Source organism: Fringilla coelebs (genome assembly GCF_963513975.1).
Source record: "Fringilla coelebs genome assembly, contig: SCAFFOLD_30, whole genome shotgun sequence".
NCBI classification, from domain to species: Eukaryota; Metazoa; Chordata; class Aves; order Passeriformes; family Fringillidae; genus Fringilla; species Fringilla coelebs.
In genome coordinates this window covers 4,009,647-4,033,963 of record NW_028167448.1, presented here as the reverse complement: position 1 = coordinate 4,033,963, position 24,317 = coordinate 4,009,647, and the positions used below count along the sequence as shown (strand labels likewise).

General features: G+C 57.7%; 1 protein-coding gene across 1 annotated transcript; it reads right to left on the bottom strand.

Moving 5' to 3' along the window:
• Nucleotides 1-5,639: 5,639 nt before the first annotated feature.
• LOC311165839 (uncharacterized protein) lies at nucleotides 5,640-23,685 on the bottom strand (the record flags this gene model as incomplete). The annotated part of the gene is given in 10 exon segments (XM_084227339.1): nucleotides 5,640-5,654; nucleotides 6,742-6,843; nucleotides 7,663-7,803; nucleotides 21,255-21,355; nucleotides 21,441-21,520; nucleotides 21,785-21,899; nucleotides 22,011-22,094; nucleotides 22,862-23,119; nucleotides 23,379-23,619; nucleotides 23,623-23,685. Coding segments are annotated over 10 exon segments (1,200 nt in total).
• Nucleotides 23,686-24,317: the final 632 nt, after the last annotated feature.

The following is a 24,317-nucleotide window of genomic DNA, read 5'->3' as shown; positions in this document are numbered from 1 at the left end:
TGCGGCTTGCCCGGCCCGAGCTCCGCCGCTCGGCAGCGCGGCCGCCGGCCCCGAGCCGCCGCTGTCCCGTTGCAGGGAGCGAACGCCCGGGGATGGCCGGCCCGGGGCCCTTGAGGGGCGCTCGGGGGCCGTTGCCGGCCCCGGGCCGAGCGCTGCCAGCCGCGTCCCGCCGGCAGGGAAGGCGCAGCAGGGCCTGAAGCAGCAGTACCGGGTGGGCTCGCTGCTGGGGCGCGGCGGCTTCGGCAGCGTCTTCGCGGCCACGCGTCTCTCGGACGGCGCCCCGGTGAGCGGCGGGGCCGGCGGCGGGCGCAGGAGAAGGGGGGGACGAGGAGGAGGAAGAGGGCAGAGGATGGGGCTGGGCAGCGCGGACGGCGAGCTGAACCTGCTGCTTCCCTTGGCTTGCAGGTGGCCATCAAAAGGGTGCCACGGAACTGCGTCCGGCATTGGGACAAGCTGGTGAGTGAGCGGGGCCAGCGGGAGAAGCCGGGCCGTGCCGGGCGGGGATGAGTTGAGGCCCGGCAGGGTGGGAGCCACCAGGACGCCTGGAGGGAGAGCGGGCGTGGGGCCAGCGCAGGGCGCAGAGCATCCCGGCCTGGCTGAGGCTTGCCGAGCCCCGGCACGGCATCAGCCCCACTGACGGCATCGTGCTCCTCCCGCAGCCCGACGGCACCAGCGCACCCCTGGAGATCGTGCTGCTGGCCAAGGTGTCCACTGGCTTCCCTGGTGTGGTCCAGCTGCTGGAATGGCATGAGCTCCCCAACGACATCCTGATGGTGATGGAGCGGCCGGAGCGCTCTCAGGACCTGCAGCATTTCATTCGGGCACGGGGGTTCCTGCCCGAGCAGGCGGCGCGGGAGCTGTTCCGCCAGGTGCTGGAGGCCGTGCGGCACTGCACCAGCTGTGGGGTCCTGCACAGAGACATCAAACCAGAGAACATCCTGGTTGACCTGGCCACAGGGCAGGCCAAATTGATTGACTTTGGCTGTGGCACCTACCTGCAAGACACAGCCTACATTCACTTTGCAGGTGAGCCCATGCAGGGGTTTGCTCCTGGTCCCAGCATCTCATGGCCCAACATCTCATAGCCCAAGCTGGGTGTGGCAGCGGGGATTCTCCCTTTTGCTGCCCTTCATAGCTCTGAGTCTTCGGCTGAGTTGCTTTTGCGCATGGCTGAGTGGGGAGCCAGCTTCCAGCCCTGCTGGCAGCCTTTGCCCACCACTCTGCCCAGGACTGGGGCTGGGGCTGGGGCAGCCGGCAACAAAAACACCCGTGGGTGGGGGTAGCAGAGAGGGTTTGCCAGAACCTGTGCCCCAGCCAGTTTTGTGTGCAGGTGAGAAAGGACTTTTGACTGCTCAACTCACCTGGTTTGTCTTGGGTTCATAATGTTTCTTGGGGCAATGCAGGCAGGGAGGATGAAGGCATGGTTTTTCCCCAGCACTAAGTGGGTTTTTCCTTGTCATGGTGTGACCTTGCCAAGGCTTCTGCTGCCCTCTTCCAACACCAGTGGATTCCTTTCCAACCTGAAGTCTGTACACAAGTCCCAGGTGCTGGCGAGAGGGCAGCGGTCACCCGGTGTGCCAATGGGGCAGCCCCCACAGGCCCAGGGAGGGTGGGGCCAGGCTCTGGGAGCAGCAGCATCCCCCTGCTGAACTCCATCTGTATTCCATAGGAACACGGTCATACAGCCCCCCAGAATGGACCCACTTTGGCTCGTACTATGGCAAGCCAGCTACCATCTGGTCTCTGGGCATCCTGCTGCACCAGATGGTCTGCGGGGAGCACCCCTTCAGGACAGGAAAGAAGATCAGCTGGGACCATCAGCTCTCACTGCCACAAAGGCTCTCTCAAGGTGGATCCTCATCTCTGGGCATGGGGGGAATACCAGTGCTGGGAGACAGCAGCAGGCTCGTGAGCATCACGCTCTGGCAGCTGCTGAGGAGGTGGCACATGTCCTTCTCTCCTGCTCTCCTCCAAAACAGGGAATGGATGGGAAAGTTTAGGCCCAGCTCTGAGCACATCCAGCATGGGCTGGGCATGGGAACAGTGGGGCAAAGCCAACAGGAGCCTTCTCCAAGTGACCGGCGGTTTCTGGTTTCTCTGCCCAGAGTGCCAAGATCTGATCAGGAGGTGTTTATCCATGCTGGACGTGGAAAGGCCCTCCTTAGAAGAGCTGCTCTGTGATCCTTGGATGCAGGATATTCATCTGCCCTAGAAGAAGGGAGAGAGCCACAGGCACACTGTGATGCAGGTCCCTGGTAAGTTCCAGCTCCACACATGCCTTGGCCATGAGTAGCAAAGGAACCCAGACTTTTTTGTCCTTTTTTGTCCTGCCTGTGTCACTGCCCAGGGCTCATCAGATGGGAACACACAGCCCTTGTGCTGCAGCTGAGCTGTTCTGCCCAGCACCGGTAGCACAACAACTTGATTTGGTTGTCCTGGTTCCCTGACAGCTGGGGCCCTGGGCAGAACCCTGAGAGCCTGGTCTCACCCCAGGGAAGGAGAATGAGCCCCTGGAGAAGCTGTACTAGGTGGGCCATCTGCTTCTGGAGACAGCGAAGACGACATCAGGGATGGCAACCTCTTCCTGGACCTGGCCACTGGCCATCTGAAGATGATGGACTTCAATTCTGGCACCTTCTCCAAAGCCAGGCTCCACAGCGAAATTGCAGATGAGTCCACACGCAGGGGGATGCTCCCAGATTTGGGCATTGCACAGCCTGGCCAGGAACCAAAGGTTTCCCCTTTGCTGGAGGCAGATGCAGCTGATCCTTCAGTCGGCTGCCCAGCTGCTTTTGGCAGGGCTGGGGGAATGGGCTGGGCTGGGTATGAAATGGGAGTGGGCTCCTGGCCCTGCCAACAGCCCCCAGCATCCACCGTGCCCCGGGCTGGGGCTGGGGCTGGGGCAGCCAGCCCGACACAAACAAACCCCATGGCAGGAGCAGAGGTGGGACTCCAGAACCTGTGCAGGGGCTGCTTTGCTGGGCAGGCAAGGAAGGGCTTGGGCTGCTCCACTGCCCTTGTTTGCTTTGGGATCACCGTTATTGTGGGGGGCAGTGCAGAGGGGAAGGGAGAAAGCCTGGGCTTCCCTCACCTGTGGGTGGGTTTTTCCCTGGCATGCAGGGGTTGGACTTTTCTCAAGCCCCTGGCAGAGATAATATTTTTTACCTTGTTTTCCCTTTTTGTCTGTAATCTATTTTCAATAATTTGTTGTTTGTTTTTCTAGAGGAAGCGTTCCAGGTGGGCTCCAGTCTGGATCAGGAAGTGCTTGGGATCATCTGTGGCATGGATGGGCCGTGCAGTAGGAGAAGGCTGAGGACATCGTTTGGGACCAGCTTTTCTTCCAGCAGGGGATGGCGTGAGGTGGGTCCCCGTCTGCTTGGCATGGTTGCATCAGAGCTTCTGGGAGATGGCAGCGAGCACAGGAGCATCCTGCTCTGGGCGGCTGCTGAGGAGGTGGATGTGCCCTGGCTGGCTGCAGGCTGGGCACATGTCCTGCCCTCCTGCTCTGCTGCCAAAGGCAGCAGTGATGGGCAGCTCTGGGCACCGCTCTGAGCATGGCCAGCATGGCCTGGGCACCGCGGGTGGCTGGGACAAGGGCACAGGAGCCTTGAGCTGACGGGCGGTTTCTGCTTTCTCTCCTTGCAGCTGGGCTCTGCGGATGCTGAGGCTGCTCTGGGCTCTGCCAGGGCTCTGCTGGAGCTCAGCACCGGGCCAGAATCTGCCAAAGAAGAAATGGTGGGACCTGCAGCACAGACTCACTTGAGCATTTTGGCAACACAGCTCAAGTTGGCAGTGTGTTCACCTCCAAGTGAAAACATGACACCCCTCAAAAACTAAACTTGTTCAATAACTTTTGAAATGGGATGACCCCAAATGACATTTCTCAGCTTGTTCAAGCTGTAGCTCAGCCCTTCTATGAACAGTTCACTCCCCCAGGAAAAGTTCTCTTTTACTTTCCAACTGCTCCCTCTTTTCCCGCAGTGAGTTCCCAGCCCATTGCAGTCTCCATCACACTGTTGCCTTCCTTGATGTCCCTCACAACAGGGAAGAGGGAGCCCCAGGCTTAGGGGATTCTTCCTGTCACTGGCTGAGAAGCAGCAATGTCTCAGATGTCAATGGGATTTTAGTGTAATTCAGAGTCACTCTCCTGCCCTCAGGCCTGTTCACTGCTGAGTTCCCACTTCCCTTTTTCCTTGTCCTTGCAGCAGGATGAGCTCTCTGAATCTCCTTGAGTCTCCCCACTCTTCCCAGCCCACCCACCCACCTCAGTGATGCCAAAGCTGAAGCTTCTCTGTCTCCTCTGGCACACCAGTCCAGTGCCCTGTGCAGGGAGCCCCAACCCCAGAGCACAGCACACAACAGTGCAGTTTGGGCTGGAGCAGCTGCCCTGCAGCCCTGGCTTGGCTCTTTGTGGCAAGGGAATGCTCCCTGTTTCCAGCTGTCCCAGCAGGATGGCCCCAGGGCAGAGCCCAGTGGGGCTCCCACTGCAGCCCCTGGAGCTTGGGGCAGACAGTGCTCCCAAAGCTGAGGTTCCTGGGGAGCACCCGGAGCTGTGCCTTGCACTCTGTTGCCGTGTGTCACAGTGCAGGCTGGCTAGTGCTGTGTGACTGCACCAGCCCCTGGTTTGACTGACAGGGGCCTCGCCCTGTCACATCTCCCCCAAGGCTGCAGAATTTCACTGCCCAGAGTCTGACAAAGCATAGAGATCAGAGCAATGAAATTATCCAGAGTGGGCTTTTCAAAGGCCCTTTGGAAGGAAGGGCTTGAGAATAAATGCTCTCTGTTTGCCACATGAACATCGAGATGAGTGGTCTCGGTCTCCAACTCACTCCCCCTCCAGCCAATGTTACAGCCTCCCACTCCCTCACACATCCCCCTCGTGCCTCCCCACTGCCGTGTCCTGTCAGGGCTCCCTCAGCCCCTCATCCCTTCATGGCCCTGTCCCCTCAGGGTCTCCCCCAGCCCGGCCAAGCTGCCCGGCAGCAGCGCCGCAGCCCCACAGCAGCTCCAGAGCAGCCCCATCCAGAGGCACCTTGGAACCCTCAGCAATCCAGCCAGCACCACACGGGTAGGAGGACACGGATGGCGCTTCCTGCCTGGCACAGGGCTTGTGGCCATCTCCAGGCACCGCTCTCACAGGGATACCCACAGCTCTGGCCCCTGACAACCCGCTTGTTGGCAGCACAAAGGCTTCAGCAGAACCACCAAAGTCCTAGAGGCTTCTGGCTATTTTCTCTGCTACACTGCATGCCTGGACAGCTTGCCGAGCCCAAGCACCCTTTTTCCCCTCTTCCCCTATGCCCTGGAGACCCTGGGAAGCAAAAGAAAGATCCTGGGAGTCTGTGTATTACAACACACTCTATATACTAAAGAAAAAACAAAAAGAAGAACAGTCTCAAAGAAATAGAAAATTCCCACTGGTTCAAGTGGCCCCAGCAGACAGAGCCTCTGGGCTCAGGTCTCTGCAGAGCTCCAGCAGGGCAGACAGCCGAGCCCTGACAGATGAGGCCGTGTCCTCCATGCCCTGAGGAGCTGATCCTGCAGCCTCTGGAAGACAGAAGATCGCTCACTCTGTAGTGACTGGAGAACATACAATGTTTGAAGTGCCACATCTGACACGGCACTGCTGATGTCCTCCGTCAGGTGTTCAAGGGCTGAAAGAGAGGAAGAGAGCCATAGTCAGATCCCGGACCTGAGGGGACCCGAGTAGAGCCCCCTGCCAGGGCCATCCCAGCCGGCTCTAGCCATGGCCAGGAGGGAGCAGGGACCAACAGGCCAGCCCGAAGCTGCTGGCCACGAATCCCCCACGTGGCCCTGAAATCTCTGTGTGCTCTGCCCACGCCGCCCCTCGGCCGCACAGGGAGCAGAGCCCTCCGCAGCCGGGGAAGAGCTCACAGCTCCCCCCGCCAGCCCCCGCTGCCAGCCCGCTGCCCTCACTCACTGTAGCAGATGAGCCGGAGCTCTTCCTTCTTCCCCTTCAGGTGCTGCCCGGCCATCCCTGGGAACACAGAGCCTGTCACGGCGCCAGCGGCACAGCTCCCTGCCAGCGGCGCTGCCGGCGCTGTGGCCACACGCCCTGCTGGCCCGGCAGGGCTCAGCCCGGCCCTTGCCGCACGCTGCCGGCCCAGGGCACGGCTGCCAGAGGGCGGCAGCAGCGCCGAGGGCGGGCGGGGCTCCACGGCGCCGGGCCCGGCTGGCGCTGCCGGGGCAGCAGGCGGGGCTGGGGCCGAGCTGCGGCGGGCCGGGGAGGGAGCCCGGGCTCGTGGCTCACCCATGAACCTGATGGCCGCCGCTCGCAGGGACTCCTGTGGGCTCTGCCGGTATGGCAGGGCCCAGCGCAGGTGCTCGGCCGCTCTGCTGCTGTCCTCTGCCAGCTGGAGAGAGCGGCAGGAGGGAAGGGTTGGCGCGGGCTCAGCCCCTCGGGCGGGCGCTGCCTGCGCCCAGCCCCGGCCTCCCCTGCCCGCACAGCCCTGAGGCGCGGCCAGCAGCCGCTGGCGCCGGGCTCTGGAGGGGGCAGAGGGCCGGCTGCTGCCCGGGGAGACGCGGTGCCGGCCTGCCCCACAGCCCCACCGGGCCGGGACTGCATCGGCCCCCGGCTCGGGCCCACCGGAGCCTGGAGAAGAGCCCGTGCGGCCTCTGGGTGCAGCAGCGGGCAGGGGCACAGCTGCCAGCCTCGCACTCTGAGCACCGCGCTCTGGGGGCTTCTCCAGGCTGAGGCTGGGCCTTACAAGCTGTCCTTACCAGGCACTCAGTGAAATTCCACAGCTTCTGGTTCTTCACCAGTCTTTCAAGATCCCTCCTATTCAGGAAATTGGCCACACAAAACAGCAGTTCCCGAGAAGCCTGGAGAGCAGCAGAGATGGGGAGATGGCCCCACAGCCCAGGGTGCAGGACCCGTGTCCCAATGCCAAGGCCTGGAGGAGGCTGCAGCCCGGCAGGCGCCAGTGCAGGAGGCAGCCGAGCCCCCTGCTAGGGGGACAGCAGAAGCCCATGAGTCCTCACCTGTGCCACAAGCTGATTGTCATTATGGCAGTGGAAGAAGAGTGGCAGCAGGCTCTGGCACAAGGGTGTCTTCAGGGCCTTTTTTCCCTTTTCCAGTGGAAGAGTCACCAATGTTTGGAAGAGCAGTATGGAGAGCAGCTGCACCTGGCTATTGTTCTGTATGAAAGGAAGAAAAATAAAACTCAGCATTGCGTGCATGGGGCTCATCTTGGCACAGGCCTGCCAATCCACAGGGCACAAAGTGTCCAGGCAGCAGCCAGTGGCCGTGGCTGGGGGCAGCGAGCCTTACGTGGTCAAAGAGTGGCAGGAGCGCCTCAAGCAGCTGCAGTGTGATGGGGCTGGGTATCAGCATGTCATTGTCCAAGATGATAAAGCTGAGAAGCATGACTGTCATGCTAACTATCTCTCCATCTGTGTCCCACAGGAGCTTCACAAGACTTTCAGTCAGGCTCCACATTTTTTTGGTCTGTGCGGAACACAAGTTTGTGAAACGCCATCCTGCTGCTGCAGGGCCTGGAGGCCAGAGGTCTGTCCCGAAGCACTTGGGCAGCTGAACTGGGAGGCAGGAGAGCTGGGAGCAGCTGCCCCGGCACCCAAAGCCCAGCCAAACCCAAGTGACTGCATTCCCCAGCTCAGCCTCAGCCGCTGCCCCCTTCTCACCATAGAGGGCTCCTCAATGAGATCGAGAAGGGCCCTGAGTGCCAGGCGACGCCTCTCCCTGCACTCGCTCTGCAGCTGCCTTGACAAGACTTGCAGGACTCTGTTAGCACCACGTTCACTCAAATCCAGGCACGCGAGGACCTGAAAGGCACAGGGCAGTGACAGGAGACCCGGCTGGCAGGATCCCAGAACTGCACAGGACTGTGCCCAGGCAGCAGCACAGGGCGTGGGCACCGTCCCAGGGAACTGCGGCTCCGAGAGTGCAGAGAGCTGGGAGGCAGCTGAGCGAGGCAGCGCTGGCCATCAGGCTCACCTCCACAAGGAAGGCCAGGGCGGGCAGCTCCCAGCGTGGCTCCTGTGTGCTGAGCAGCCGGAGCAGGTAGCGAGCGATGCGGGAACACAAGGGGATGAAGACACAGCACATCTCCCTGGCAAGAGAAGAAGGAACCAAGACTGTGGTCCAGGGGGCAAACTTTTTTCAGGACTGACTCACAGAGGTCTGGTCTTTCCCCAGCATCCTGCAAGGGGCCCTGGCCTATTTGGGAGGCAGCTCCTTGTGGGCACCCTCCTCTCCCAGCCTTTTCCAGTCTGCTTGGCCATCCCTTGGTGACAAGGCCCTCTGGCCCATGACCACAGGGACTGTGAGAAGCACCCTGGGCACAGAGCACAAATGTCAGAGCCAGTGGGGAGAAGGGGGTCTCACCTGGCCAGCAGACCCACGGCACAGTGGTGGGTGTCAGCGCACAGCAGTGTGTCCCAGCCACAATTGCGTTCCATTGCCACCACTACATATTCCTGCTGCATTCGGCAGAGCAGGGACTTGAGGGTCTGCACTGCAAACCTGCATGCAGAGCAAAGCCCAGGTCACGCTGGGAGCACTGGCTCCTGTCTAGGGACATGACAGGGATAGGAGAAGTGGGATGGAGCCCCTGTTAGGGCTGGTGGCAAGGCCATGCTCTTCCTGGCATCCCTTCCAGAAGGTATTGTCATCTTCTGGCATATCCAGAGTGCTGAAGAACACTTAGAAGAGCACATGCACAGATACGTGGGAGGAAATACACCGTCACCATATGTGGGACACAGGGCACCTGGAGGATCTTCCACATCACCACAGTTGCCTGCAAAGGACAAAGTCCCCTGAGACAGCGCTCAGTGCCAAGGTGTCCATGTGGCAGGGCCTAAGCAAAGGAGGGAGAGGCCCAGGGAGACACAGGGGGAGCACGGGGCCTGGTGCCCCTGAAGCTGCCCCGAGGCCAGGATTCAGCCCATCACCTGAGGGAGGGAGATGCAGTGGGGGAAGGAGGATGGAAAGCTGCTGGAGAGGCGGCCTTGGAGCCAGCAAAGGCCAGTTTCAGAAACTCACAGCCAGGACAAAGACATCCGTTTTGTCCCCATCAGACGTGCAGGTGCTGTGCTCTGGCCAGTTGCCCAGCACATCCAGGAGTATCAGCAGCACTGGCTCCGCAGTCCTGGGCGAGGACATGATGGTCTTCCACATGGTCAAAGCAGCTCTGTGGGGTTAGAGCTCTGTCTCAAGGGGGGTCTCAGACACAGCACCGTGGCCTGGGCAGCAGTGGGGATCTGAGCTGGCTGCCAGCTCTGCCTCTGCCCACTGGCCCTGGCCAGCAGCACCCAGGCAGCCCAGCCCTGTGGGGACAGGCTCCTGAGGGGCAGTGAGGGAGCATGGCAGCAGGCTCGGGGGCTGAATGCAAGGGCTGTCAAAGAGAGCAGCAAGAGGGCCCTGTAACTCTCTGTTGGTCAGACACCTGGACCAGGCTGTACAGGGGAATGGGCTGGGGAGCTCTGAGCCCTCTGGGCAGGTGGGCCCACCCACCCAAGCAGACCTGCCACCCCCCTGAGCCCTGGCAGCGCTGGTGCCCATCTCCTGCTCCAGAGACCTGTGCTCCCAGGGGCTTCTGTGCCAGAGGGAGCCAAACCCCACGTGCATTGGGGGCTGTGCTCCTTCCTGCAGGGGCTGTTGGCAGGAGCACCTGGAGCAACTGCTGGCAGCACTTGGTCTCTGTCAGAAGCTCTCACTCCATGCTGAAATTATTTTCTCATTGAAATAATCTCCTTTAGCACAAAAACACCTTAGCAGTGAAGGCACAGAAGAATCTGGCGTTTAAGAATCCTCACTTCAGGAAAGCTTTACTTCCCATTGCTCAACTCAAGTAGTTTCAAAAAGTTGCAAACTTCCCAAATTCATTGGGATGGCCTGAGAAAGTGAAGAGTTGGAATTTTGCTTCCCATCTCAAAGCAGCAACACATTTGCCCTAACATCATCCACTGAGATTCACTTTACAGAATGTAACACTACACAGAGGCAAGAAAAAGGCAATTCTTTGGTTTGCAAACGGTTTTCTATGAAAGGATGATAATATCCTAATTCTCTTAAAGATTAAAAGCTCTCAAGGAATGAAAGTCCACTCAGAGTTACAAAAGTAGCCCAAACAAACAAGTAGATGGCAAATGGCTAATCCTCCCCCTGGTACAGATATCCAAGTGGCCAGTAAAGTACAGCTCTCCCCTCTTGTTCCCTGCAGGAGAATCAGGACCTTGAACAGGAAGAGTCACAGATATTCTTTATGCCCTCTGTAACCAAAGCTGTGCCAAACCACAGATGCTGCCTTCAAAGTGACTCAAATTCCAGCCTAGACCTCTCACCTTCCAGACAACTCCTTCCCCAACACCCCATCAACACCAACCCCACCCACAAACTCCTGCCCAGAAGCCCTCAACACCCCACCAGGACCCCCAGCTGTCCCTGTCCCTCCGCAGAGCTTTCCCACCCTCCAGCAGATGCCCTGGTTCCCTGCACGTGCCGTGGGATGGCACTCAGGAGGATCTGCTCCAAGGCCTTCCCTGGTGGCAAGCTCAGGCTGCCAGGCGTAGGGCTCCTGGATCATCCTTCCCACATCACTGGAAGCTCCCTGGGAAGCACTTTCCTTGAGAAGCAAGCCCCTTTCCTCCAAGGGCATTTTCCCAAATGTGTAGCTTTCCTGGGGAACACCAACACACTATTGAGAAAAGCTGGCAAGGCTGAATGACTCCAGGTCCTTTCAGGACAGGCACTCTAGCTCTAGCTGGTATTCCCCCAAGTGTGTTTCCAGGTGGAGGTTCAGAGGTGCAGCCCCAGGCCCTCTACAAACACAAGCTGCCCGCTCCCTCTTCACCTGCCTCAGCTTCTGTCTGCGGTCACAGCAGCAAAACCAGGCTGTTCCCAGCCAGAGCCCAGAGCCCTGTCCCCACAGGACGCTCTTGCCAGAACCTTCCAGCACTCTCTGCTGTGCACACAGTGCTTTTCATGCCCGCTCCCAACAGGCTCTGGAACGCAGAGCACAACCTGGCTGGCTCTGCCACCAGCACACCCCAAACACAGGTGGAGGAAGAAGCAGCAGGGTTTGTTTTGCGGCCATGCCCACGAGAAACTGGAAGGCTGCCCTCCCTGTCTGTGTACTGCCACTGGGTCTCTTCTAGCCAGACAGCGAGACGGGTCCAGGGTTCCTTCAGGCGAGCAGTCTCAGGCCGGGCAGCTCAGCCTTCAGCAGGCCGAGTGTCCGAGGCCTAAGTGCCCTTTAGCCTGACATCTTAGCAAGCTCAGTGATTATCAGCTCTTAGTGATTTTCAGCTCTTTTATAATTTCAGCTCTTTGCTTGCTAAGATGCTGGCCTCAGTGGCATCCACAGAGCAGATGGAGAGAGAGGAGAAGGCAGCCTCAGAGATTCCATGATGGTTAATTTGCAGGGAGTTCGCGAAGGGTTCCGACGAGCAGCTCTTCTACCAGAATGGGCCAGGATGGCTACTTATATAGGGTTAGGAGAGATTGAAAACTGACCAATTGTAAGGGTTAGGGAAACTAGCCTATAGGGTCACAGAGCGATAAGCTAGGCCAGAGGACCTAAGTGAGGACTCCAGGCTTAGCTATTCTGACTCAGCAATTGCTTATCTCAGGCTTACATCCTCCACAGGGCCCTAGCCATCTCAGTGTCCGCTACACCTGTGGTCTCACTTGGTTGGCTTTCTGACTGGGTCTGAGCCTGGGGCTGCCATTCCTCACTTGTAGGGACCAGAACCACACCCGGGATCCCAGCACTGCCTGACAGCGCTCCAGGCACTGGCACAGTTGTTTGTCTGAGTCTCAGGCACTGTGCAGCTGCTTCATTTGCTCTTAGGCACTCCCAAAGCTCTCTGTTAAGCCCAGATGGTCTTTGGTTCTGCCCTCTTCCTGATCCTGTGCAGAGATGGAGCACTGCTGTGCTTTCAGGAAGCTGTTCTTGAAACCCTCCAGCATTCCAAGCTCTTTGCCCTCTGTGGATGCTTGCCATGGAGTCCCTCACCGCTGGGTTCAGAGCATCCTCAGGTTGGCTCTTCCAAAGCCCAGGGACTCCAGGGTGCACAGCAAGATCTGTAGCTCCACAGTGTTGTGGAACTGGACCTCCAGCACAGGGACCTTTCCAGCCTGATCTGCCCTTGTTCCTCTGTGTCTGTGCACAAAACACAGCATGGAAGAGAATGGCAAGAAGGGCCTGTGTGTCCCAGGGCTCCGGATTTGCATCGCTCCAGCTCCAGAGAGATGCAGGTAAAGCGAAGAAGCCAAACTGTTTATTAATGGAAGGTGAAGCAAAGGGATGAGCTGGGAGAGAAGAAAGGGGATGGGCAGGGTCTGAGGGCTGGAGGCAGGAAGCTGTCAACAGGGAGGGAGAAGGCAGGAGCTATGGGAGATTCCCACAAGTTCAACTGTGCTAATCATCAGCTATGCCCTGGAGCTCCAGCTGGTCTCCTCTGGTCTCCATGTGGTCTCACCTTCCAAGGGATCTGGAGGTCTTCAAGAGATACTGGTTCTTCTGAGCCAGCAGATGAAAGTAGTTCTGCAGCTCTTCCCTCAAACATCATCTGTATCAATGTGCTTATGTGAGAGGGGCTGTTGTCTTCACTCAGGCCTTGAAGGGCTGGAAGAGAGAGGAGCAGAGCCACAGTCAGAACCTGGATGTGCAGGAATCCAAGGAGACCTTCCTGCCAGGGCCATCCCACCCAGCTCTTGCCATGGCCACAGGAGAGGAGTGGCCAAGGGGATCAGCTGCAAGGTGCTGACCATGAATCCCCTCACCTATGTCCCTGAAAGCTCTGCCCACGCCACCCCTTGTCCCCACAAGGAGTGAAGCCCACCGCAGCTTGGGCAGGGATTGCAGCTCCCTGGCCAACCCCCACTGACAGCCCACTGCCCTCACTCACCCTCAGGGAGGGCCTGGAGCTCTTCCTTCTGCCCCATCAGGAGCACCCCGGCAATCCCTGGGAACACAGGCTAACCATAAATAGGGCTGCTGTGGCCATTATCCAGTTTGCTTTATGGCTTAATGAGGTGAGGAATTCATGGATCTTTAACTTCCTTTGGAAGGCAGGCACATGGATTCAGAGCTATCACACAATGTGTGGGTTTGGGGTTTCTTTAATAATGGTACTTGCTGAGGAAATGACACTGGGGGAAATTTTCTCCCAACCCTTCACACAGCTCTTTGAGTTTGCCCCACCAGTTTTCAAAGGGTCCAGATCAACTCAAAATGCTAATGATATACAGTTGCTGGTGTTGCTGGTAAGCCTGTTCTATTTAGCATTCAGAGATAAGGGAAGTTTAACATGGATAACCACACTGACACCTACCCCAGAGACAAGGGATGCTGCTGCCCCCGAGATTGACCCTGCCCCACAGCCCACCTCAGAAACGAACCACCCAGACTGGGTGGGGGTTCTGGTGAAAGAGATGGGCCAGATGCTGAAGGAGTACATTTCCCCACGTGTTGAGAAACCCTCCCCCTGCCTCAAAGAGAGAGAGTCTGATGGTGCAGCAGTGGAGCCCACAGATGTTACAACTGTCCAGGTTCCAGCTGAACTGCAAAGGCAGTCACAGCCAGCAGCATTCGCCCCTGTGGAAACAAGGAGACCTAAGAAGAAATCAGAGCACCCAGACAAGGACATGAAAGGAGGGCCCTCACAACCCAAAGGAGAACCAATGGTTGAGATCATCACTGAGTCCCTGATGTACGAAAGTCCCTGTGGGTGAACTGCACAAAGACATTGTATGATGGGGACGTGAGGCTTATACAACCTGGTTAATCCGGGTCTGGGACCTTATGGGTACAGGAGTGCAACTGGATGGTGGTGAGGCAAGGAATTTGGAACTATTGACCCAGGTCTCAGGTGTGAATCAGGTATTTGTAAGAGAGTCATGGTCCCTTTCCCTCTGAGAGCAGCTTTTAATGACTGTCAGAGAGGGGTTTGTCCACAGGGAGGGAATGCAGGAGCACCACCATAGAATGTGCTGGAAGACCCTTAAGGAAAGGATCCAACAGCTGAGAGAAGTGGCAGTATTGGAGGTACTCTTTGGGAGGGATGGACAGCATGATAATGACCCTGATGAGCTCAGGTGCACAGGGCAAATGCTGTGGAGTCTGGCAAATCTGGGGCCATCCCAATACACCACCTTCATTGCAAAGATTAATGCTGAAAACTACTGAGAGACAGTTGATTCTGTCACCAACAAGCTTAGAAATTGTGAGAGTATGATCAATAGCCCAATGCAGGCTCATGTCTCTGCTGTGATCAAGGACCTGATCAAAGAGGAGATGAGGGAGATGGAGGAGGAGGAGAGGAAGATCAGTGCAGCACTTGTGCCAGTCACAGGCCCCAAAGTCAGAGCCCAGCATCCCCCAGCTAGAGAGAGAGGTACACCCCAAGGGCTGACCTGTGGTTCTTCTTTCATGACCATGGGGAAGACATGGGAATGTGGCATGGGAAATACACTTCTGTCCTGGCAGCACGGGTGCATCAGCTCAAGGAGGGAAACACTAACCGAGAGAGTTCCCCTAAAGTGAAGGCAGCCTCAACCTCCCATGACCGAGCTGCTGGGTATGATCTGTCAGATCCCCTTGAAGAAACCTCTACTGTGTATGCCCAGGAAAGAAATAATAACCAAGGCTAGGAGGGCACTGCCTCTAGCCAGGAAGAGGCACGGGAAAACCGGATTTTCTGGACGGTGTGGATCCGATGGCCTGACACATCAGAGCCACAAAAAATACAATGCCTTAGTTGATGCTGGTGTGCAGTGTACCCTAATGCCATTGGGAGATGTGGGGGCGGAACCTGTTTCCATTGCTGGGGTGATGGGGGGATTAGAGCAATTGACCCTGTTGGGAGCCCAGGTGAGCCTGACTGGAAAGGAAGAGCAGAAACATCCTATTGTGACTGGCCCAGAGGCCCCATGTATTCTGGGCATAGACTTCCTCCAGAATGGCTATTACAAAGACCCAAATGGACTCAGATGGGCTTTTGGCATAGCTGCTGCAGAGGATGAGAACATGAAGCCATTGAACACCTTGCCTGGACTATCAGAAAACCATCTGCAGTAGGACTCCAGAAGGTGAAAGAGCAACAAGTGCCAATTACCAGCATCTGCTGTGCCAGACATGCTGGAACTCCAGTACGAGCTGGAGTCCAAGGCAGCAAAGTGCTCTGCCACTATTGACATTGCCAATGCATTTTTCTTCATTCCTCTGGCAGCAGAATGCAGGCCTCAGTTTGCTTTCACCTGGAGGGCCATGCAGTACAACTGGAACCGACTGCCCCAGGGGTGGAAGCACAGCCCCACCATCTGCCATGGACTGATCCAGGCTGCACTGGAAAAGGGTGAAGCTCCAGAACATCTGCAGCACATCGATGATATCATTGTGTGGGGGAACACGACAATGGAAGTATTTGAGAAAGGAGAGAAATTCATCCAGAGTCTGCTGGAAGCTGTCTTCAGCATCCAGAAGAGCAAAGTCAAAGGACTTGCCCGAGAGATCCACTTCCTGGGAGAAAAGTTGCAAGATAGATGGCATCAGATTCCCACTGAGGTCATCAGTAAGATCACAGGTGTCTCTACTGTTTTGTGGAAGAGATCAAAAAAGCTCCACAATTTGTGAAAGTTGTAAAGTCGGTATGTTTATTGCAGCGCTGGACGCATGCGGGGATTACTCCCCTCAAAAGGCAAGTGTACCTCTGTGAACTTCAGGTCTCTTTTTATGGCTCTCTCAAATACATATGCATATAATTTCACAACAGGTTCATACATATTCATTCTACTGATTTCATGTGACATTTGCTACTAATTCTTCAGAAGGAACTCTTGGGTCAGGTTGCCTTGCTCTGTCTGCTCTCTTCTTCCCCCCTTTATCTCTTGTCCTTCGGCTGAAGCAGTCTCTCTAATCACAGGCCCTTCAAGAGAACAGGCAGTGAGACTAAACAGCAAGCTACAGACAATTCAAGGATGGACATTTCACCTAAATCAAAATGTATTTCTACCCTGGAAAATTTCTACTCTGTCTCACAGGTAAGTATCCCACAGCACCGCTGGTGTCCAGGGGGGCCCCACTAGGATCTGGGTGGTCTGGGCACCTGCAGGTGACAGGGAACACCAGCCTTCCAGGGCCACAGCGCAGGGGTGAGGAGAGCAGAGTGGGGCCATGGTATCCCCCGAGTACTCACCAGAGAGGCCGAGGGTTTGGGCTGGAAGGGAGAAGGGACAGGGCTCAGTAGTGGTGGCAACATAGGGAGAGTGGCACCCAGGTTAGGGTGTCTCCAAACTGTCCCTATGGGGACATCAGTTCTTGTGGGAAAGTGCATGTGGGTGGCCCCAAAAGATTGGAAGAGGCCAGGGGTCATGTCTGTGTCTCAGCTACCCGTGCACCACATCCGTGTGGAACAGACACCTTGGGAACAGGGACTCCGAGGCCACCCTGGGCTGAGGCAGAACACGGGGACACTGTGGACACCCCAGGCACAAGGACAACACAGACACAGCCCATGCTGGCCCAGGTCACCCCCACCAGCTCATGATCCCACCCCCATGGCCACATCCTCATGGTTCTTGTCCCCTTCTGTCCCTGCATCCCAGTTCCCTTGTCCCTATCCCCAGAGCTACCTGAGCCCAAAGGTGCCAGTCCCCACATTCCTGCTCCCAAAACCCCATCCCCAAATTCCTGCCCCCTGTTCCTGTCCCCAAAGCAACCCTACATCAGTCACAGTCCCACCTGGGTCCACTGTGGGTAACATGGACTGGCTCTGCTGGCATTGGGGACCTCAGGGGACCCCGCAGCTATCCTGTGCACCCTCCCCTCCATCCCCAGGGTGTCATGCCTGTGCCCAGGGCACTCACCCCACAGGAGCAGTGCCACCTTCCCGGCCATCCCAGTGTCCCCAGCCATGTGGACTGGCTGTCACTCGCTGCTGTGGCCACCGCTCCCCTGGCTGGCGGCTCTTCGGATGAAGGGGAAGGAAGCGAGGTCACGTCTGTCCCCATATGTAGGTGGCCTTTGGTGGGGGCAGGGTGGCCACAAGCTGGGCACAGGCTGGGGACAAGGCTGGGTGGGACAAAGTGAGACATGGGATTCCCAGGAGTGGGGGGCTCAGTGGGTTTGGGGAGGCAGGGTTCAGTCCCTGGGGAATGGGGGTTTTGAGTAGGGGGAGTCACTGGGAATGAGGGTGCCATGGGAATGGGGGTCCCCAGAGCTGGGGGGACAAAGGGATGGGAGTCCCAGGGGAACCTGGGCTCCAGAGATTTGGGGTCATGGCATTGGGGAATGGTAGGTGCTGGGAGAATCAAGGTCCTGGGGGAAGGAGGATTTCAGAGGATGGAATGAACAGGAGAGGGTGCCTTGGAATGGGATCTTGGGCCATGGAGATCAGTGGGGAATGTCAGCACTGGGATGGGCTTGCAGAGAGGGTGGGACATAAGGAATGGGGCTCCCACAGTCGGGTTCCCAGGGTAATGGGAGTGTCAGGGATGGGCATGTCACAAACTGTCCTTATTGACGGATTTCGTGATGATTTGTTTCCAAAGCATTTCTCAGTACAAAATACCAACACGGCAAAGGGGGTTTGCAGTAACCATCAAAACAGTGTACTTTATTGAATGATTACAGCAAAAATGCGTGTGAGGGAAAAGAGGGAAAGTGGGGAAAGCATCTGGAAAAATAGGGGGATAAAGAGAAAAGAGGAGGCTATAGCTACCACCCGTGGAAGCGACGGGGTCCTTCAGAGTCCAGTCAAGGTTCCATCAGTCGAGGAGTTGTTCCAAGAGCGGGGAAGATCTTCGAATTGCACTAGCTAACCTGGGGGTTTTTATCCTATGGAAGATTGCAAAAGTCGGGGCGGGGGGGGGGGGGGGGGGAATAATGCAATAGTTTCCTTCTTGGTCCAATAGTCCCAATAATCACTACCCACAAGCAAACATCATGGTCTGCACCCGCAAGCAAACATCCCAGTCTGTTCTGTTCCCCCCACCAGTTCCCCCCAGGTTTCAGTCTCAATCCTTGGGAAGAAAATGAGTTTTCTTTATGTGAGGGTTTCATGTCTCAGTCCTTGGAGAAGAGACTTCTCCCATCTCAGTCAGTCAGTCACGGTGGTTGCAGAACAGATGAAGGGTCTTCTGTGGGGACCACTTAAAGGTTATTCCAGAAAAGAGTCCATCCAAGCTGAGAGGCAGGGAAATTCCAAGGCTTATTGTTGCAAAACGGGTCAAGGTGCTCGTTTGCACAATTACTTGGCAGGCTGGGAGTTACGTCTTGGCCTTGTAAGCTTGGCAGACTTTCGTCAAACCCGGATATCAAAAAGGATCTTGGGGTGGTCTCAGTTTCTGTCCTTTTTTATGATGAAAATCATGAGACAAATGAGAGAAATTTCAGACAGACTATCACAGAGCAGTTGCTGGGTGGGCTGATGGGTCACAGCTCCTTCCTTGGGTGCTTCAGATTTTGGGATTACCCAGAGCCCAGCACAGACCCCACAAGTAACCCCACAAGTAATCCCCCCACAAGGGGGTCACCCCAGCCTTATTCCAAGGGGCTCTAGGTCTCTGTCCCACCAACCCCCAGTGAATTTTTTGTCTCTTCATTTCCATTTCCATCATTTTACCCCTCAATTTCACAAGCCCCCAGTTCAGATGTTGATGATCCCGGAGAGGCCCTGAGCAGGAAAGGGGTTGGGGGAAGCCCAGGGTGGGGGAAGCAGGGGTGAGGGGTCTGCAGGGAGGGATGGGGAGGCTGTGCAGGATGGGGGTGTCTGGCTCTGCCTCCCCAACACTTTCACTTTGTCTCTCCCGCAGCAGAAGGAAGAGGCCATTTGACACCTTTGTCACATGGGGGATGGGTTCTTTCTTGGGGGGGCACATCCAGGGTGCTCCTGTGCTGGGGGGATCCTGTCCCAGGGAGGACACCTGGTGGCCAAGGGGGGCCCTGTCCTGTGGCTGGGCAGGACCCTCTGGGAGGGTCCAGACTTCTCCCTTCTAGCCCACCCCCTGCAGGATCTGAGCCTACAAGAGCAGCCAGGGCATGGAGCCCGGCGCAGGAAGGAGCTCCCAAACTCCTGCTCCTTGAAGCCAGTGGCCATCCAAGGATGGGGCCCGGCCATGGCCCAGCCCCACTGCACAGGGATGGCCATTGCCCAGCCCTGCTCTGGCCAGCCCCAGGTGGCAGCCAGGACCTCAGGGTCCCCCCTGCCCCCTTGGCTTTGATTCTGGCAGCTTTAGAGCTGCTGCAGAGGTGAGAATTCTGTGGGGGGAAAAGGCCTGCCTGTGGTTTGCTCAGCCCTGCAAGAAGCACAAACCCCGATGGGAGCCCAAGCAGTGGCTCTGCAAGGGCCTTTGATGGTTTTCAGAGCAGGGCTGGCTGGAAACTTGTCGTACAGGGGCAGCTGGGAGGGAACCAGTCTAGAAATGCAGCAATTGATCCTTTGTTCCTCTAGGTAATGGACTGAGAGAGCCCCGGAAGTACTGCAAATCCCACAACAATCTGTTCAGCAACATGATCGGGACCCTCCTGCTTGAACAAAACCTACAGCCTTCTGGAACCTCATGGAAAGAATGTTTGGTTTCAGACTACAGCTGACAAATAAGAGAGAAAAGTATAGAAATATCGAGCAGTGGCTCTGCCCCATGGCTGTCGTGGAGCTCTGGGGAGTGACCCTGTCTGGATTCCAGGTGTCCCCAAGGCTGCTCCATCCCTGTACTCCTCACCTGAGTGAAAGGCTGAGGGTTTGCAGGAATTGTGGTGTAAAGCCACCAAAGGTGCTGCTGTGGACTCGAGACCTGCCTGGGGTCAGGCGCTGCCTTCCTTCCATTCGGGATTATGGAAAGAGGTCACAGGCAATGGGCAGGACGTGTGCCTGGTCCCAGGATATTGCTATGCGGCCACTGGGCACTAGGATGCAACCTGCTGCTTTTGTGGCGTCTACCCGCTGCTGGTGGTGGTGCCGGGACCGATTGGTGCCCGTGAGTTTGCAAAAGGAGCGATTTCCCCTCCTCCCTCCCGTCCGAGGCCGCCATGGGCCCTGAGGGGATGGAGCTCGACCGGGGCGCCCCCTGCTGGCCGGGAGTGCTCTCTGCAGCGCCCCCTGCTGGCCGGGAGGGCTCCCTGCAGCGCCCCCTACTGGCCGGGAGTGCTCCCTGCGCCGCCCCCTGCTGGCCGGGAGGGCTCCCTGCAGCGCCCCCTGCTGGCAGCGGTTATAACTGCCACAAAAACCAACAGTGATGAGCGGGAGAGTAAGTTCTGATTTTGTGTTGATTATTGTGTCCTGGTTTATAAATTTCCCATTAAAGAGCTGTTATTCCTTTTAATACACTTCTGCCTGAAAGCCCCATAATCGTTGAAATGAAAAAAAATGGTTTAGGCATGGGTCTTCTTTCCATTCCAGAAACATTCCCACTTTCCTTGTCAGAAATTTCTCATTTCAATGAGTTGCCAACTCCTGGGTTCCAGTGTGGATGGGACAGACACCCCAACAGGAGACAGGGTCAGAGACTTGGCCACCTCATGCTCTGCCTTTGAACCCTGTTGGGACACCAGGGGCCCTCTCCCCAGCTGCCACTTCTGGTCACCCGGCCACTCAGGAGCTGGCTTTGGCAGAATGTCACACTGTCCTTAGTGTGCCACAGCTGACACACTGATGGACAGATGGGCCCTGTCTCACCAAAAGCAAGGCCTGGCCCACCCCTGCCACACACAGGTGTTCCAAAATGTCTCCAGACATCAAATGTTTCCTGTCTCTGGCACCCTGTCCTGTGCCATGGCCTGATCCCACCCACCCTGGAAAAGAGGGAGGCTCTGGATCCCCCACAGGGCCTTTATGACATCCTTGTTTGGGGAACATGGCAGAGGAGGGGGTTGGGGCAGGGGAGAAGAGAATCCAGAGCCTCCTGAAGGCTGATGTGGCCATCAGAGGAAGGAAGATCAAGCGCTCTGCCAGGTTCCTCTGGTGAATGAAACGTGCTGTGGAAAATGTCTGGGGTTTGTTTCTTTTTCTGGGCTTTCCGTAGAAATTGTTCTTTTTGTGACCCTTTGGACTCTGAACCTTGTTGCTGTTGTTATTGGTTTTATTCTCTCTCGTTGCTGTTGCAGGAAATTGTTCTTCTCTCAGCCCTTTGCAATCTTTGTGCCCCCACGGGGAGGAAGAGGGGCAGTTCTTAGCGGCAGCACACACACTTGTGGGTGCCCATGGGTGGGGACCCCCAGTTCCCCCCAGTTCCCCCCAGTTCCCCCCAGTTGCCCCCAGTGTCACAGCACATTCCCGTAGATGTCACCGGGTTCCTGTGGTCGTCCCTGGAGTCCCCGCAGTTCTGCATAGGTCACCTGGGGATCCTGGAGTGTGGTGGCATGGGGGGCCGCTGTGAGAGACATGGGCTGTGGGATCTGGGTGGGGTGACACTCATGGGTGACATGTCCTTCTGTGTGTGTCTCCCCCATACTCACCTGCTGCCCTGTTGGTGACCACGACGTGGGTGTACAGCACCTCCTCCTCCTCTGGGGGGCTTGGGTGATCCGGGAGGGACCTGAGGGAAAAAAGGGGATGTGGGGGAGGGAATGGGAGGTCTTGGGGTTTGGGGTGAAGGTTAGAGGGTGATTTGAGCCCCCACTCACCTTTCCTGATTCTTCCTGGCAGCTGCAAAGGAAAGAGGGGAGGGGTGACTGTGGGGTTCCTGGGCCCTGAGGCCTCTCAAGAATCCTGAGTGCCCACAAGACCCTCAATTTACCACAGGATCCCCAAGCATCCTTGAAGTCTCCCAGAATTCATGAACCTCCACAGTGCCCCCAACCAATTCAGCCTCAAGAACCCAAAGCCCGGCAGGGACAGAGCCCCCTCAAATACCCCCAGGGCCCCTGAAAGAAGCCCCAACATCCCTGCAGGATCCTCCAGCACCTCCCCAAACCCTACAGGACCCACAGAAAAGGTCATAATTCCGGGGCTGTGTGTGCTGCCCTATTGTTCCCCAATTCTGAGGTCCCAGCTCCTTGGGACCCCTGTCCCCCATTGTCACCCACCCACACAGTGCCACCGGTGGCAGGCCACGATGACACCCACGAGCAGGAGCAGGAACAAAAGGGCCCCACCGACCCCGGCAGCCACTGCAAGAAACAGAGGGGGACACATCAGGGTCACCCATCACCCCAGGGATCCTGCACTCCCTGGTGACCATGTGTGACCCCACCTGTGTCCTTGTGCATCCCTGTGTGCTGCGGTGTCACATCCAGGACACCAGGGGTGATGGTGGCATTGGCCACAGGCACTGTGGGGACAGAGACAGGGCTGAGGTCACAGGGAGGGGCTGGCAGCCGGTGTGGGGGGATAGGGATGGGTGGGAATGGGTGTGATGGGGGATGTCAGAATTGGGGTCACACCAGAGAGGGGTGAGGTGACTAGGGGAGAGGTAGAAGGACACAAGAAAGATGTGATGGGGGGCAAAGAGGTACCCAAGGTGGCCTGAGCAGGCAATGGGGGGTTCCCGTGCCCATCCCCTCACTCACTGCTCACCGTGACGCGGAGCCTGGTGCTGCTCTTCCGCACGGGCGCCCCTCAAGGCGCACCTGGCAGCTGTAATTCCCCAAGTGGGAGACTCCCATGGTGGGCACCAAGCAACTGTGGGGACCCCTGTGGGCTCCCTACCACCTGCCCATCCCGGTAGAACACATGCAGGAGTGGGGCTTGGGGCTTCAGGGGTCTCGTGGGTGGTGAGGCAGCTGAGAGTCAGAGGCGGCCCTCGGTGGGCTCGGGGGGACCCTCCAGCACTGGCACAGGGGAGAGCTCAGGACAGGAGAGGGAAGGGGGATTTTTGGCCCTTAGTCCCTGAGGAAGGGCTGTGGGGGTGTTGGGGTGGCTGCTTTGGGAAACTCACCGTGCACTGTCACTGTGACTGGCGCTGACTCCTGCCACCCCCAGGATCCCACCTGGCCCTTGCAGCTGTAGCGGCCACTGTGGTTCAGCTGCAGAGGGGACAGGGACAGCTGGGTGCCATTGGGGAACACTCCCAGTTCCTCCTCCTCATGGTAGAAGGACACCGAGGTGATCGGTTTGTCTTTCCAGCTCCGGCAGCGCAGTGTCACTGTGTCCCCCTCCAGCAGCACCCGTGCCGGCACCTGCAGCACCAGAGAGCCTGGGGGACAGGGGGGTCCTGTCACATCTCAGGGATCTGGAGGGTCCCCATGTCACCAGGATCTCCCCATGGGTCACACCCAGTGCAGCAGTGGTCCCCATTACCCCCAGGGTTTTGCTCACACTGGGAGACTCTGGGATATCCCCAGAGCAGGGGACAGGCTCTGGTCACACCAGGAGGGGACCCATGGAGCAGAGCCCACCCAGAGCCCTCGGGGTCCCTGTGGGTGCCAGGCTGGGGAGAACCAAACATCCCTCACCATCTGAGACATTGATGGGGAGGCTGAGCCCACTCCCGGGTCTGTCACACTCATAGGTGCCCTTATAGGTGACAATGAGGCAGTCCTGTGGTCTCTGTTGCCACCAGCGCTGCCTGTTCCTGTACCAGGTGGTGGCACCGGCGCTCCCTGAGCCCTGGCAGGTCAGTGTCACCCGGTCCCACAGCACCGGCGGTGTCCAGGGGGGCTCCACGAGGAGCTGGGTGGTCTGGGCACCTGCGGGTTACACGGGACACCAGGCTGCCAGGGCCATCGCGGGGCTGGGGACAGCAGGGTGGGGACATGGCATCTGCCGAGGACTCACCAGCGAGGCCGAGGGTCAGTGCTGAAAGGGAGAAGGGACAGGGCTGGGAGGGGGTTTCAGGGCAGGAACAGAGGCTCAGGGGCACTGGATGTGGGATTTCTCCAAAAAATCTCAGTGGGGGCATTTGTGTGTCACAGAGGTCTCCAGGACAGGGACACAGCAGCCAACACATGCTCAGGCGTGGGGACTCTGTGCTGGCACAGGTCACCCCCACCAGCTCATGATCCCATTCCCATGATCCCACCCCCTTGGCCACATCCTCACGGGTCTTATCTCCTTCTGTTGCTGCATGTCTTTCCTTTGTCCCCTCCCTTAAGCCCAGAACTACCTGAGCCCAAAGGTGCCAGTTCCCCCATTCCTGCCCCCACATCATCATCCCCAAATTCCTGCCCCTATTCCTGTCCCCAAAGCCACCCTATATTCCCAGTCCCACCAAAGTCTACTTTGGGTAACATGGACTGGCTCTGCTGGCATTGGGGACCTCAGGGGTCCCAGCAGCCCCCCGGTGCTCCCTCCCCTCCCTATCCCCAGGGGGGTCAGGCCTGTGCCCAGGGCACTTACCCCAAAGGAGCAGTGCCACCTTCCCGGCCCTCCTGGTGTCCCCAGCCATGTGGACT